Source organism: Lactuca virosa, chromosome 1 (assembly GCF_052849685.1).
Source record: "Lactuca virosa cultivar CGN04683 chromosome 1, Lactuca_virosa_CGN04683_v6, whole genome shotgun sequence".
NCBI classification, from domain to species: Eukaryota; Viridiplantae; Streptophyta; class Magnoliopsida; order Asterales; family Asteraceae; genus Lactuca; species Lactuca virosa.
Window position 1 is genome coordinate 27,727,493 of NC_136426.1, and position 15,101 is coordinate 27,742,593.

Here is a 15,101-nt window from a genome sequence, read left to right on the forward strand (position 1 = left end):
AATCGGGATAAAGTGCACGCTCTTGGTCAATCGATCTACGATGACCCAAATCGAATCCACTCCGCGTCCAGTCCGAGGCAAATTCGTAATGAAATCCATGGTAATCTCCCATTTCCAGACGGGAATATCCAATGGTTGCATCTTGTCGTGAGGTCGCTGATGCTCGGCCTTGACTTTCCTACAAGTCAAGAACCTCTACGCATACCAAGCCACATCCCGCTTCATGCACGGCCACCAATAATCAGGACGAAGATCTCTATACATCTTCGTCGCCCAGGGATGAATGGAGAACCTCAATTTGTGCGCCTCCTCCATCAGAACCTGATGCACACCACCCCAATACGGAACCCATACCCTCCGATGAAGCCACCTGACCCACAATGCGCTCACTCTTCCGGTGCTCTTCCTCCATAGCCTCAATTTGAGCCTCACGAATCCGCTCCAAAAGCGGAGTAATCACGGTCATCCTCAAACAAATGTCCCTGATCGGATCCGTGACCGCCTTGTGGCTGAGATCTATGGCCACCGCATTGGCCTTCCCCGGATGGTAAAGGATCTCATAAATCATAATACTTCACTACATCCAACCACCGACGCTGTCTCATATTCAAATTCGACTGATCCATCAGATACCTGGCTCTTGTTATCTATGTGAATAGTACAACGGAACCCATAGAGGTAAGAGGGCGAAAACCACATCCCCCAGCTCCAAATCATACGTCGAATAGTTCGCCTCACGAGGCTTACCTGCCTTGAAGCGTAAGCGATCACGCGACCCCTCTGCATCTGAACTGCCCCTAAACCGGTGATCAAAACATCGCAATAAACCACGAAGTCCTCAACACCCTCCGACAGGGTCAAAATCGGCGCCTCACACAATATCTGCCTTAGGGTCTCAAAAGATGTCTGCTGCTCAGACCCCCAGAGAAAAGTGACAGTCTTTTTCGTCAATCGAGTCAGAGGAACCACTATCTTGGAGAAATCTTGGATGAATATTCAATAATAACCTGCTAACCCAAGGAAAATACGAATCTCAGATGGAGACCTCAGAACCTCCCACCTCATCATGACCTCGACCTTGGCCGGATCGACCAGAATGTCGTTCTGGTTGACAAGGTGCCCCAGAAACTGCACCTCGTGCAACCAGAAATCACACTTGGAGAACTTGGCGAAAAGTCTCTCCCTCCTCAGATTCTCCAACACCTCCCTCAGGTGCTCCTCGTTCAGCTCATGGGTCTTGGAATAGACCAGGATGTCATCAATGAATACAATCATAGACCGTTCCAGCAACGGCCTGCATACACGGTTCATGAGGTCCATGAACGTGGCTGGAGCATTGGTGAGCCCGAAGGGCATCACCAAGAACTTGTAATGACCATAATGAGTCCAGAAGACCGTCTTCTACACATCCTCCTCTCTGACCCTCGTCTGATGGTAGCCCGAACTCAGATCAATCTTGGAAAGCCAAGATGCACCCTGAAGCTGGTCAAACAAATCATCAATCCTCAGGAGTGGATAACGGTTCTTCACCATTAGCTTATTCAACTACCAATAATCAATACACATCCGATGAGACCCATCATTCTTCTTCACAAACAGGGTCGATGCTCCCCATAGCGAACTGCTCAGTCGAATGAACCCCTTATCTAACATCTCTTGCATCTCAGCAGGAACTAACCGCTACGGTGCCTTGGCTATCAGAGCCGCACCAGGAACTAGGTCAATCCTAAAATCCACCTGTCTCTCCGGAGGCACCCTAGGCAAATCCTCCAGAAACACATCCGGGTACCCCCGTACAATTGACACATCATCCATGGTCGCCTTACCATTATCTCTCGTATCCATAACATAGGTGAAAAATCCGAAACAACCCTGATGAATATAACATCTGGCCCTAACTGTTGAACATAAAATCGGCCCACGCTGAGCTCTCTCTCCCTGAATCACCAACTCTCCCCCACTTGGGGTCCTGATACACACCAACTGATGCTCACAATCGATCACCGCCCCATTGGGGCTCAACCAGTCCATCCTTACGATAACCTTGTTCCTGCGCAAAGGAATGAGAACCAAATCAATCGGAAACTGCTCGCTGAACATTTGAAGAACACAACCCTGATGAACCTTCGATACCCGGACAGATCGATCATCTGCAATCTCGACGTCTAAAGGACATTTGTGTGATGCCTTCTAGCATAGGGGGATTGGATGCTATGTATTAGTTGGGATTTATATTGGCTCAGTTAATTGCTAAGTGAATGTTGTAAAATTGTATACGAGTAGGATCATATAGCCCTAGAATGACTGGTTTAGCCTTATTCCCTATTCCTTGTCTTGTTGTGTAATTAGGTTAGAATCATTTATTCGACAGTATATGTGATCTCTTTTTGTGTATAATTTTCATGCATACGGCAACCGACAGTGTTGGTAGAAGTTCCTTGTAGTTTAGTAGCTTAGAAAATCTTATAGCAAGTTTAGTATGTTGATTATCACAGAGTTATGTGATCTGCCTTAGTGGAATGACTTAGACGATTTGAGATGGTCCATGAGAAATGTACGAATAGATGTGGAAGGTAGTATTGGGCCCGTACTACTGAAAGGATAAGATCTATACTCGAGTCAAGGATGGTCTTAGAGATTCTAAAGAGCTGGTGGTGTGAGAGATCCTTAGAGCATTTTTGTTTTGATCATTGTGTGTTTTATTTCAGTATAGTGACCACACGAAGAGGAGGTTCTAGTTCCGGTTCTAGATCTAGTGCAGAACCAATTGATGAGAGGTTCCATGAGTTCATCACTTCGGAGATTACTTGCAGTATTATGGATGTCATCCCTGTGATTTTTGGTACCATAAAGGAGGGGATCATGGAGCTCTTGGATGAGCGTCTCGGGGCCTTTAGAGCTGAGATTGCGGAAGGACAGTTGGGGGCTCGAACTCTCTTTTTGGGAGTTCAAGGCATGTGGAGCCTCGGAGTTCTTCGGGCCGAAGGACCCTATTGCTAGCAGACGATGGATCGGAGAGATAGAGGATGCTGAGTGAACCAACTTCTGCCCTGAGGGGTCGAAGGCAGGATTCGCATCTTGCCTTCTGAGGGATCGAGCTCCTGATTGGTGGGAAGAGGTTAGTCATGCATGGGGATTAGCGATTGTGGCGTCCACGACATAGGATGATTTCATGACGAGGTTTAGAGATGAGTTCTCACCAAATATTGAGGTGCAACAACTGGGGAGGGAGTTCCAGGACCTTCACAAGACTACTGAGACTATGGCGGAGATTACCACTAAGTTTCAGGAGAGGGATTTGTTGGTTGCGCATTATGTGGCGGACATGGATATGAAGAAGATGAGATACCATGATATGCTGAGGGATGACATGATTCGGGAGTTTGTGAGCATCTCTAGCTGCAAGACATTGGAGGACATGATTCCTAGGGCCCGAGAATGGGAAATTGATTTGGAGCTTATTAGGAAGCGGAAGCCAGTCCAGGCTGAGGCTATGGAGGGCTTTAGGAAGAAGCCCAAGGTGTTTAACTTGTGATCTAGAGGCCACCAGGGATGAAGCCGGTGTGGCAAGTACGGGAAGCCGCACGATGGGTCGTGTCGAGTCAGTGGTCCGAGTTGCTACAGGTACGGCAAGACAGGTAACATCAGCAGGGATTGTACTCAGGTATCGGTTCTAATTTGCTTTCATTGCAAACAGACGGGCCACAAGAAGGCCGAGTGCCCTAGATTAACAGGAGGAGCAGTGTCAGCTCCTGCACCAGACACTTTGAGGATCACCGATGGACACCAGGGCAAGGCGGAGGCCCCTATGGTGAAGAGGATGGCATTCCATTTGACAGCCATGGAGGCACGAGCAGCACCAGATGTGTTTACCAGTATGTATCTTTACCTTATCTGTTATTGCTTTCCTTATTTATGCTTATGTTTTATTTGATCATGATTAGGGACATTGTTAGTCAATGGTATAACCGCTCATATCCTTTTCGATTCGAGGGGCTACCCAAGGGTTCATCAGGGTTGTGTCCTGAATATGTTCAGTGAGAGATATTCTATCGACTTGGTTCCGATTCCTCTTCGAGGGTCGAAGGTTATTGTGGGTATGGATTAGATGGGCCCCAATGGGGCAATGATTGATTGTGAGAACCAACTGGTGAGAGTTCGAACCCCAAGTGGGGGAGAACTAGTTATTCACGGCGAGGGTGCTCAACATGGACCGACTCTCTGTTCAGTTGTGAGAGATTGGAGTTCAGTAGGGATGTTTAATATTTTTTGCATATGTGATGGATACTCGAGTGGAGGGGGTGACAGTCGTAGGTGATGTTCCTATTTTTCAAGAGTTCCCCGAGGAATTATTTGGGGTGCCTCCTGACAGACAGGTGGACTTTCAGATTGATTTGATTCCTGACGCGACACCGATAGCCAAGCCGTAGTACCATTTAGCACCTTCGGAGATGCATGAGTTGTCTACACAGCTGCAGTAGCTGTTAGACAAGGGGTTTATCAGACCAAGTAGTTCTCCATGGGGAGCACTGATTCTGTTCGTGAAGAAGAAGGATGGTTCACACCGGATGTGTATTGATTACCGGAAGTTGCACAAGCTGACGGTGAATAACCTTTATCCATTCTCGAGGATAGATGACTTATTTGACCAGCTTCAGGGTGCATCTTGGTACTCCAAGATTGATCTGCGATCAGGATATCATCAGATGAGGGTCGAAGACGAGGATCTGTAGAAGACGGTCTTCAGGACTCGTTATGGTCATTACGAGTTTGTGGTGATGCCTTTCGGGCTCACCAATGCACCAACAACATTCATGGATCTCATGAACCGAGTATGCAGACCGATGCTAGATCATTTGGTGATTGTGTTTATTGATGATATTTTGGTCTACTCCAAGACCATGGAGCAACATGAGGAGCACTTGCGGGAGGTTTTGGAGACCCTAAGGAGGGAAAGGCTTTTTGCCAAGTTCTGAAAATCTGAGTTCTAGTTGCGCGAGGTGTAGTTTTTAGGACACATCGTCAACCAGAAGGGTATATTGGTCGATCCGAGTAGGATTGAGGTGGTGATGCGGTGGGAAGTTCCGAGGACCCCATCTGAGATTCAAAGTTTTCTTGGTTTAGCTGGCTATTATCAGATATTTATGCAAGATTACTCCAAGAATACTGTATCATTGACCCGCTTGACGAAGAAGAATGTTACTCTCCAGTGGGGGCCTGACCAGCAGGCAGCTTTCAAGACTCTAAGACGGAGATTTTGTGGGCTCTGATTCCCACTCTTCCCGAGGGTATGCATGATTTTTTGGTATATTGTGATGCATCGATTTCGGGATTGGGAGTAGTGCTAATGCAGAGAGGTCACGTGATTGCTTACACTTCGAGGCAGTTAAAGCCTCATGAGGTTAATTACCCAACGTATGATTTGGATCTAGGGGCTGTAGTTTTTTCCCTAAAGATTTGGAGGCATTACCTGCATGGGTTCAAGTGCACTATCTACATGGACCACAAGAGTTTGAGCTATCTAATGGATTAGCCAAACTTGAATATGACGCATCACAGATGGCTGGATGTGGTGAAGGATTATTACTGTGAGATTTTGTATCACCCAGGGGACGCCAATGTTGTGGCCGATGCATTGAGCCGCAAGGTAGCGGGTGCACCTATTGGAGATTTATGTCTAAGGATGGTTATTGTCTCACCAATGTTAGAATTGATCAGGAGGGTTCAAGTAGAAGGGTTGAAGAAGGAAAATTGGAATGAAGAGAGGATCTGGGGTCAAATTCCATTATTTTTCAGGGATAGTCATGGGTTATTGACTCAGTTTGGCAGGGTTTGGGTTCCGGTTGTTGGTGGAGTTAGACAGACATTATTAGAGAAGGCTCATAAGTCGAAGTTTTTGATCCAGCCGGGAGCCATGAAGATGTACAGATACTTGAGATATAGTCTATGTGTGATAACCAAGTGTCGAATTTGGTTGATCCTACATCTGGGCTTAAAACCATGGGGTGTAAGTGAATCTTAAAGAAGAAGACTGAAATGGATGGGAATGTACACACATTCAAGACTAAACTAGTCGTGAAAGGTTATACTCAAGCTCAAGGGATTGATTATAAGGAAAATTGCTCACCGGTGGCTCACACGAAAGCTATTAGAATATTGCTTGCCATAGCTGCATTTTATGATTATAAACTATGGCAAACGGATGTAAAAACCGCTTTCCTTAATGGAAAACTCATAGAGGATGTGTGTATGGCACAACTGTGTAAGGTTGAGATATCCATATGAGGACTCAAAAAAGAATCTTGCAACTAGAATCTTTGTTTTCATGAAAAGGTCTAAGAGTTTATATTTTCAAGAAGTGAAGATGAGTCATGTGCATAAGTCAAAGCTAGTGGGAGTGTTGTAGTCTTCCTAGTGTTGTATGTTGATTGTTATGTCCCGATTTTCATAACAAAATTTTCACTTTTATTTATTCAATTAAATAAGAGTATAATTACATTATGCGGAAAACAAGATGCCAATGTGCATGTGTACAGTCAAGCCTTGCCCTTCTCACGATCAGAAGACATACATGAAAACATTTGTAATCAACTGGGTAAGCACGAAACATTGTGAGCTCCCCAAAAATACCATATACCACAATATATATACAATGCATACACACAATGGCATTCAACATAAAGCTTGTATGCCCCTTGGCCTTCAACATAAAGGATGTCTGCCCCTTTTTCCTTCAACATAAAGCTGGTTCGCTCCCTTAGCCTTGAGTATAAAGCTGGTCCGCCCGAGTATATTGGCCTTCAACATGAAGCTGGTCCACCCTCATCTCCCCACATAACATATCAACACATGTATTACAGACAGACATACAACAATCCAACACAACAAGAAACTAACTAAACTGATCCATTTGCCTGATAGCATACTACAGTGCAACTACGTCCTAACATACAGAGGATATATACTATAGTATATAGTATAGTGAGAAAACACACCTGATTGAGGAGGAAGATCCTTGGGAAGTGAAACGTACTGATTTTTTCAACCCAAAATTTTCATTTTTATTTATTCAAAATATTAGAGTATGATTACATTGTGTGGAAACATGTTGCAAATACGCTTGTGTACAGTCGAACCTTGCCCTTCTCACGAATCACTGAAGCACTTGAAAAACATTTTTATTTAAGTGGGTAACTACGAGGCTTAGTAAGTTCCCCAAAATACCCTATACCAAAATACATATATTGGGCTCCGCCCACTAAGCGTATAAATGAGCCCTGCTTAATGAGCATATAAACGGGCCCCTCCCAAACTACATAACGGGCCCCGCCCAATAAATATAATAGGGCCCTGCCCAATGACGGGTCCCACCCGGCATACATAATCATATTACACATATAGAGACTATGCTTTTTGCTCTACTAGGACAGGCACATAGAGGCTATACTACTAACTTCGAATACAATGACTTTGAGCCCTAGAATATACAGTATCATCTCTTATTCTACTAGATCTTATAACCTAACACACATGGATATGTATTGTAATACATAGTATACTGAGATAACTCACATGGAAAGTTTCTCAGAAGATTAACAACTTTCTAGCGATCCCACTGGCAGGCAACACGCCTAACGAGTATTAACCTATAATAATATTACTTATTAATCATTATGACAATATGGAAATGAAAGATAGATCTTTCACTAATCCCAAATAATACTGAGAGTTCTATCAAATAAGGATCAGCCAGGCAGGACAGTTGGCAGGTAGGACCATTTCGGCATATAGCCTTTCTGAAACCCAACAACCAAGCCAACGTGACCATTCTAGGCACCTCTCCCGTAATTAGATCGATCAACATTATAACTAGAATTACAGATAAATCATATTTATGTATCCATAACAACGACTATGAGTATAAATATAAGTTACACTTGAAGCGTAGCCTTACTTACAAGGATCCTAACGAGAACCGGGATTTGTGCTGGCAAAACTTTGATACTGAGCACTTCTATTTGCCTAGTTATATGCTATCCCAGAGCTTTGCTAAAAAGAAAACTCTTCAGAACCCCAAAAGAACTCAAGAATTCGGATCCTTGAGAAAGAGAAGGTGAGAACGTTTGGTGTGTGAAATTAAGAGGCAAAGCAGCAATTTATAGGTGAATCTGGGATGCGCGTCGTGCACATGGTCAAGTATGTGCCATGCACTTGGTCGGGGGTGATGATGTGTCTACTCCTCTCATATGTTGACACGTGGCGAGTTTTGGGTGGTGTGTTAGTGTGCGTCGCGCGCCTTGTCGGCGAGCACGCATGCGCATGCGATTTAGCAGATTTTTAAAAATTCACATTTCTTTTCATATGATCTTCGTTTTTGACGTTCTTTATATCCACTCGTAGCTATCGACAAGATCTAGAACTTTCATTTAGACTCCGTCGGGAAATTTTTAATTCAATTTAAAAGTTATATTTTTAATAGGCTTAGATTGTTAAAGTCCGTATAAAAATCATAACTTTTTCATACGACATCCGTTCTCGACTGTCCTTATATTGACAGATAGGTATTGACGAGATTTTCAACTCTCGTTTAGATTGTTTTTCCTAACAATCGTCCGATTTCAATTTCGGTTTATGTCTCGCATACTCCTGCGCTGAAACTTTTAAAAATCATAACTTCCTCATATGGATTCAGATTTAGGCATTCTTTATATGCATGACCTCGGTTTTACAACTACTACAAATTTTATTTAGATCACTAAGGCTAATAAGAAATCTATCTCCGATTCGTATTTTACGACGCACTTTGTCGTATAAGGCTGAACGGAATTCTACGAATAATCATAACTTCTCCATACGAAGTCAGATTCAAGCGTTCTATATATCTATGAAAATCGTATTGACGTTTCCTACATGTTTATGATGATTACTTCGGCTAAAAAGTGATATATCTCTACTTTAGATTTTATAAACAATGATTTATATCGAATACTATTGAAAGGTGAAAATGGGGTGTTACATGAAGCTAGATCCTGGGCTAATGCTTTAGATTATCTCTTTTAAACAACCTAAGTACGATTAATATTGTGATTCAATATTTGTTTGTATTTATACTATTTTCCAGATTCCTCAACAATCCCAATGAATACATCAAGATCTATCAAATAAGGAACTATTAGGTAAGTTCATATCAAAGGTAGGGTCCATTTGGTATACAAAGTATACTGTCTAGAAAATCCACTTTAAACACCTCACTAAATCTAACCTAGACATTATTCCCATAAGTAGATTAATAAGTATTATGACTGGAATCACTGATAAATCTTATTTATAAATTCATAATAACGACTATGAATAAAAATATAAGTTACACTTAAAGCATAATAAGTGTAGCTTAACTTATAGAAATTTCTGGCAAAAAGCCTGAAAGTCGCGGACATAACTCCGACCCGAAAGCTTCTATATTTATGACTCAACGATGACTCAGAGTCTCGCTAAAATGCTCACAAAACCCAAAAATTATTGGGATCAAGGTCAGACAAGGAATTCCAGAGGTTTTGGGAGAGTTGGGAATGAAATGGGTGGTGAAATGAGTTGAAAATCAATCATATATATAGCAGATTAGGGAGGTGCGCCACTCTATCAGCCAGGGGCGCGCCGTGGCGAAGGTTAGCGTGTCCGGTTCTGGTTGGTGCCACGTGTCAGGGCTGAACATGAAACTTCGAAGAATCATTACTTCTTCTTACGAAGTCAGACTTAAGCGTTCTTTATATCTACGGAAATCGTATTTCTACTACATGCTTACGATGATTATTTTGGCTAAAAAGTAATATATTTCTACTTTGAATTTTATAAACAAATGGTTATATTAAATTCTACTGTAGAGTGAAAACGGGGTGTTACATTGATGACATACTACTTATAGGAAATGATATCCCAACATTTCAAATTGTGAAGACTTGGCTTGGGAAATGTTTTGCTATGAAGCACTTAAGATATGAAACATTTATAATTGCTATAAGAATCTATAAAGATAGATCAAAGCTACTAATTGGACTTAGCCAAAGTACATATTCGATAAGATCTTTAAGAAATTTAAGATGCATGATTCCAAGAAAGGGTTTCTACCCATACAATATGGCATAAAATTGAGTAAAGATCAATGTCCCAATACTAGTGAAGAACTGGACATAATGAGTCGATTCCCATATGCTTCTGCTATAGGTTCAACATGATATCTCGTATGCCTTGAGCATTGTGATTCTTTATCAGGATAACCCTGAAAAAAGTCATTAGACGATAGTAAAAAACATTCTTAAGTATCTAAGGAGAATAATAAACGTGACATCCTCTAATTTTCAGAACCAATTAAAACTTTTTTTTACGCTTTAAAAATCATTTATTTATATTTTCAAAAAATCCCAGTACAAATATCATTTTGATTACAAATGTTTGTTTTCAAAATGTTAAAATCCTAAGGATGTCATAATCAATACTGATACATAAGTTACAACGTAAAGACCTGATGGTCCTAAATACTATTATAGGCTGTCTCCTAATCACTCAACATCTTAATCAAGTTCAAGTATCTTAAGTATTGATACCTGTGATGCATATAAACTAAGTGGGTCATGTTGGGGAAACCTGGTGAGATACATAGGGATTTCAATCCCACGATATTGATATGATACTATTCCTTAATTACCATACCCATAAAACCAACCGATTACCATTTTATATCCATATAGGCTTACATTCCTACATATCTATTCCTACTGATCCTCACATATCCTAGTCCAAGAGTATCAGGGAGAATTATCTCCCCGATGAACCATTTATGTTAAGGGTTTGACTACATAGCTAAGGGCTCCCTTGGCCGCTGTAGGTCTTAAGGCACCCAAGCCTTCAGAGTAATTTGATGAATATGCTATCAACTTTCATCTACGTCTGTGAGTAATAAGCTCACACTAGCAACGTAATTCACAATACCGTCTATAATGATCAAGTGTTGTCACCTACTCTATGGGGTGACCAAACATACCGTTAACAGTTTCCTGATCGGGACCCACCATTTCTGGTCACCCCGTTTGGTGCTACCGTACATCGACACCTGATAGTGTCATGGGACATAATTTTACTCTCCATTCTTAGGTTACACACATTCTCCTAATGAGACTACCTAATATGAACTTAATTGAGCTAGATAAATTCCGCGAGTCTAAGTTTATCCCTAGACTAGATTATAGTGCTTGTAACCAACTTTTAATATTAACCTTATTCTTGGGAGAAACTCACCTATCATAGTGTATATCTATTCCATAAGAGCATTAGGTATTATTAATCTTTTATCTTCTCAACAATTCTACTTTTAATATCAATATATAATATTATCTGTTTATCCTATCATAAAATAGAACCATATCTGGTTCACACATAGCATGTTATGTGTGTGTGTGTGTATATATATATATATATATATATATATATATATATATATATATATATATCAAAAATCGATCAAGTGCAATTCGACCAAGTTGTATGAGAGGCTGTGGTGTTAGTATAATGTAAGTATAATGATCAAAGTGAGACAAGTGAGTTACAAGGAAAGCCATTGATCCTTTGTAGGATCTCTGGCATAAAACCTTGGGGGTGATAATGACCACCTGCCTTGTTGAGTTTTATTGATTTCAATCCGATATTACAGAGATGATGAAGATAAAATGAGTACAGTGTAATGGTAGAGCTAATTGTGTGTGTAGTATGCGATTTACAGGTGTTATTTATAGTCTAAGTTAATCAACAAGAAGTCCGATATTTCCGGGATCCTCCTTGAACTAGTATTTGCACGTTATTTGACTTGGTATTCTCGGGTATTAAGCTTGGTTGAAGCGACTCTCCGTTCAGAAGGAGTCTTGTGTTGACTAATTCTGCACATGTGAGAAAAATAAAGAAGAATATAGTCGTTATAAGTGTTAGGGAATATTAGTTATAATATTCAGGATCATGGGATATGTTGAAGGATCATGAGGCTTTAGAAATATTAAGGATACTGAATACGATTCTGGGATCCTGCTCCTAACAATTGCCCCCAAATTATAGTTGCGAAATATTAAGGTTAGTTTTTAAATATTTAGAGGTATAATTTAAAAAATAAGAGAGATAAGAAATTTGAATTTTCAAACCCTAATTGAATAGGTTTTATCCGTTTCATAAGCGTCATTGCTTAGTCAAATCACGTTCTCTCTCTTCTGTCACTTAGGTTAAATAGGGGTAATCGATTTAATTTCCTTTACATTCCCCAATACTCCTTATGACCATCTCTGTCCACCTTCACACGTAATTTCTTTCTCTTCTAATTCTTTTGTTTTCCTCTTTTTCCCGATCATGGGCAAAAAGGTGAACCGTTCTCGTGCCAGCATTACTGCCCCTCTCGAAAACGAATTCATTGATCAGGGGATCCTGGCCTATGATGAGGTCTTCTCCTTTGATGACGAATACATGTAGTCTCCTAATGCCAATGGAGCTTTTCCCTCCGATGTAATCTTCAGGTCCTTCGAAGCTTCTATTCAGCCTGATTTCGTTTCTCCTTCCTGGGTATGCTTCCGTGAATATCCTTTTTCTTTGGGTCTCAAATACACTTTTTTAGGCATCGTTTCCGATTTCTTTCAAGCCACCAATCTTTCATATATTCAAGCAATGCCCATCATCTAGAGGATTTTATATTGGATCGATCGAGTAAACCTTTTCCCACAATTTGGACATAAGCCTTGCTCAGTTGGCTTATGTTTATGAACTTTCTACTTTTGGGAATTCATGTTTTCTACTTAAGGTCAAGACCAACAAACCTCCTCTCATTCTGAAAACAAAACATAACGACAGAGCCTAGAAGGAAAAATACTTTTTTGTGAGGCGTGATTCTATTGACGGCGTGGATCTCTTGCCCAAAGCTTGGGTTGAAAAGGGTAGGATCTATTTGTTAATCTTGAGGATCTAAGGATTTACTCTTCTTATTTTGTTTGTTTTGATGCAGGTTTCAAGTTTGGAGAAGCTTTTACTATTGTTGAGGATACCGAGGAAAAGATCACGATTTTTCTAGTTTTATCTGCAGACGTCAGATCATTCAAGTTTGAGTGTCCTAGCCGTCAAGAAGGTTCATCTACCACAACTTCAATGGCCACCGGTAAGGATCCTTCTTAGTGTATTTATCTATTTCGACATTAGGATCCTAAACCTATAAGGATACTGGTCAATATGTAGGATCCAATAACACTCGCTCTAGTGATCGATTTGTCTTATCGCTTGAAGATGACATGTTTAGCGGCCTGCTTGTGGTGAAGAAGGAAGAGATCCCTCCATCTCTTCATCCTAAGAAGACTCAGCTTGATCTTACTGTGAAGACCCCGACATCTCACAAGAAGATACCATCTGATGCCTGGGATCTTGAGAATCTTGGAATAGACGAGACGTTAAAGAAGTTGGTCTCCTTCTCCCAATCCGTAAGCATTCTTGTGTTTTTTTCCATTTAATTTTATTTTTTACTTACCTTGTTCTTTTTAGGTTATTGAACACGTCTCTCACTCCCATGAGGATCTCAATGCCAAGTTTTCTCACACAGAGCATGCATTGAGGGAGCATGAGGGAATCAACAAGGAGCTCCTGCAAAAGGTGGAGAAGTTGACCAAGGAAAAAGCTGAGAAAGAAGAGGAGCATGTGGCTGACATGGGCGAGGTCATTGCGGAAGTGAAGGCAAGTGTTGTTGTTGCTGTTTGGGAGGTGAAAAGTAAGCTTATGGAGGATCTTGAGAATGCGGGATCCTAGAATGTGGATGGATGGCGTGAGGCCCTCGGCAAATTAATTAGCGTGCCTGTTGTTGCTAGTCAGGATCCTGCATTGTAGCAAAAGGAAGGGGGAGAGAAGACGGAGGTGGCTTAGGGAGGTGCTGATCATTCTGCAGCTTAGATTTTACTTAGTTAAAAATAACTTTTAATATTTTGGGTATGTAAGACAATATTTCACTTTTTATGGGGTTGGTGGGCAACCCCTTTCTATTTTATGAACTTAAGTAGCTGATGTTGGTATCTTTTTTTCTCGCGTGGTTGATTTGTGTGGTTGTAGAAATAGGATTTCTGAGGATCCTTACATAATTAGGATCCTGAAAGTCCAAGTCTAACAAGAATTCTTCAAGATCTGGATAACCTGAAAATAGTTGGTCATTCATTTGGGATCTTAAAATAGTTAAGATCTTTTAGGATAACAAACCTTCAAATATTACTTAGGAAAAAATAATTTTAAAAAATGGATAGACGAGACCTGCTGCTCTTTAGGATTTATTATCCTTTGAGTTAGGAGAAAATTTGAAGTTGTGATTCCTTTAGCATGATTCGGGAGTTTACGTATGAAAAGATCCTTACTCCAGGAGTTCATCATATAGGATCCTTATTGGGATTTTTCTTAGCAAACTGTGAAGGATCCCATCTTAGGAATTACTTGGGAATAATCTCAACTTAGAAAATATTCGGGTAGGATCGTTTTTTGTAACATGATAATGCTACAAGCCTTAGACATTTTCTGGGGAACATCCCAACTTATGATAACATGACAATGTTTATGAATTATAACAAATCACTGGCAGGAAATCCCAACTTAAGATAACATGTTAGTGTTATAAAACTTAGGAAATAACTGGGGAAAATCCCAACTTAGGATAACACGTCAATGTTATTAACCTTAGGAAATTACTGGGGAAAATACCATATTAAGATAACACGTCAGTGTTACAAACCTTAGGTTTAATCTTCAGGATCTCGACACATGTCCAGAAATAAGAGGGTTGCCAAGTCACTGAAGTGTGAAATGATCCCCTTATTCTCATCCCATTGTAAGATCCCAACCGTCAGGTATCATTATTATTCCATTTAGATTTCATGTTTTAAGGTCTACTCGACGAGTTGACGCTGTGACTCGTCGAGTAGCAGCGGGCCAGGACACGTCATTTAATGAGTGACTCGTCGAGTCGGCATGGGGGACTCGACGAGTATGAGCTAGCAGTGGAAACCCTAAGTTTCAGGGTTTTTGCACCCTATATATTAGACCATTAGCGC

At 40.9% G+C, this 15,101-nt stretch overlaps 1 protein-coding gene across 1 annotated transcript; it reads left to right on the forward strand.

Moving 5' to 3' along the window:
- The first annotated feature begins 5,545 nt into the window (after positions 1–5,545).
- On the forward strand, positions 5,546–6,022 carry LOC145112333 (uncharacterized). The gene has a single exon (XM_079048512.1). It carries the CDS (start codon positions 5,546–5,548, stop codon positions 6,020–6,022), a length of 477 nt encoding a protein of 158 aa, XP_078904638.1.
- The last annotated feature ends 9,079 nt before the right edge of the window (positions 6,023–15,101 follow it).

Bases quoted from the DNA above. Each gene is read 5' to 3' on its own strand.
- LOC145112333 (XM_079048512.1), top strand. From the start codon at position 5,546: ATGACGCATCACAGATGGCTGGATGTGGTGAAGGATTATTACTGTGAG.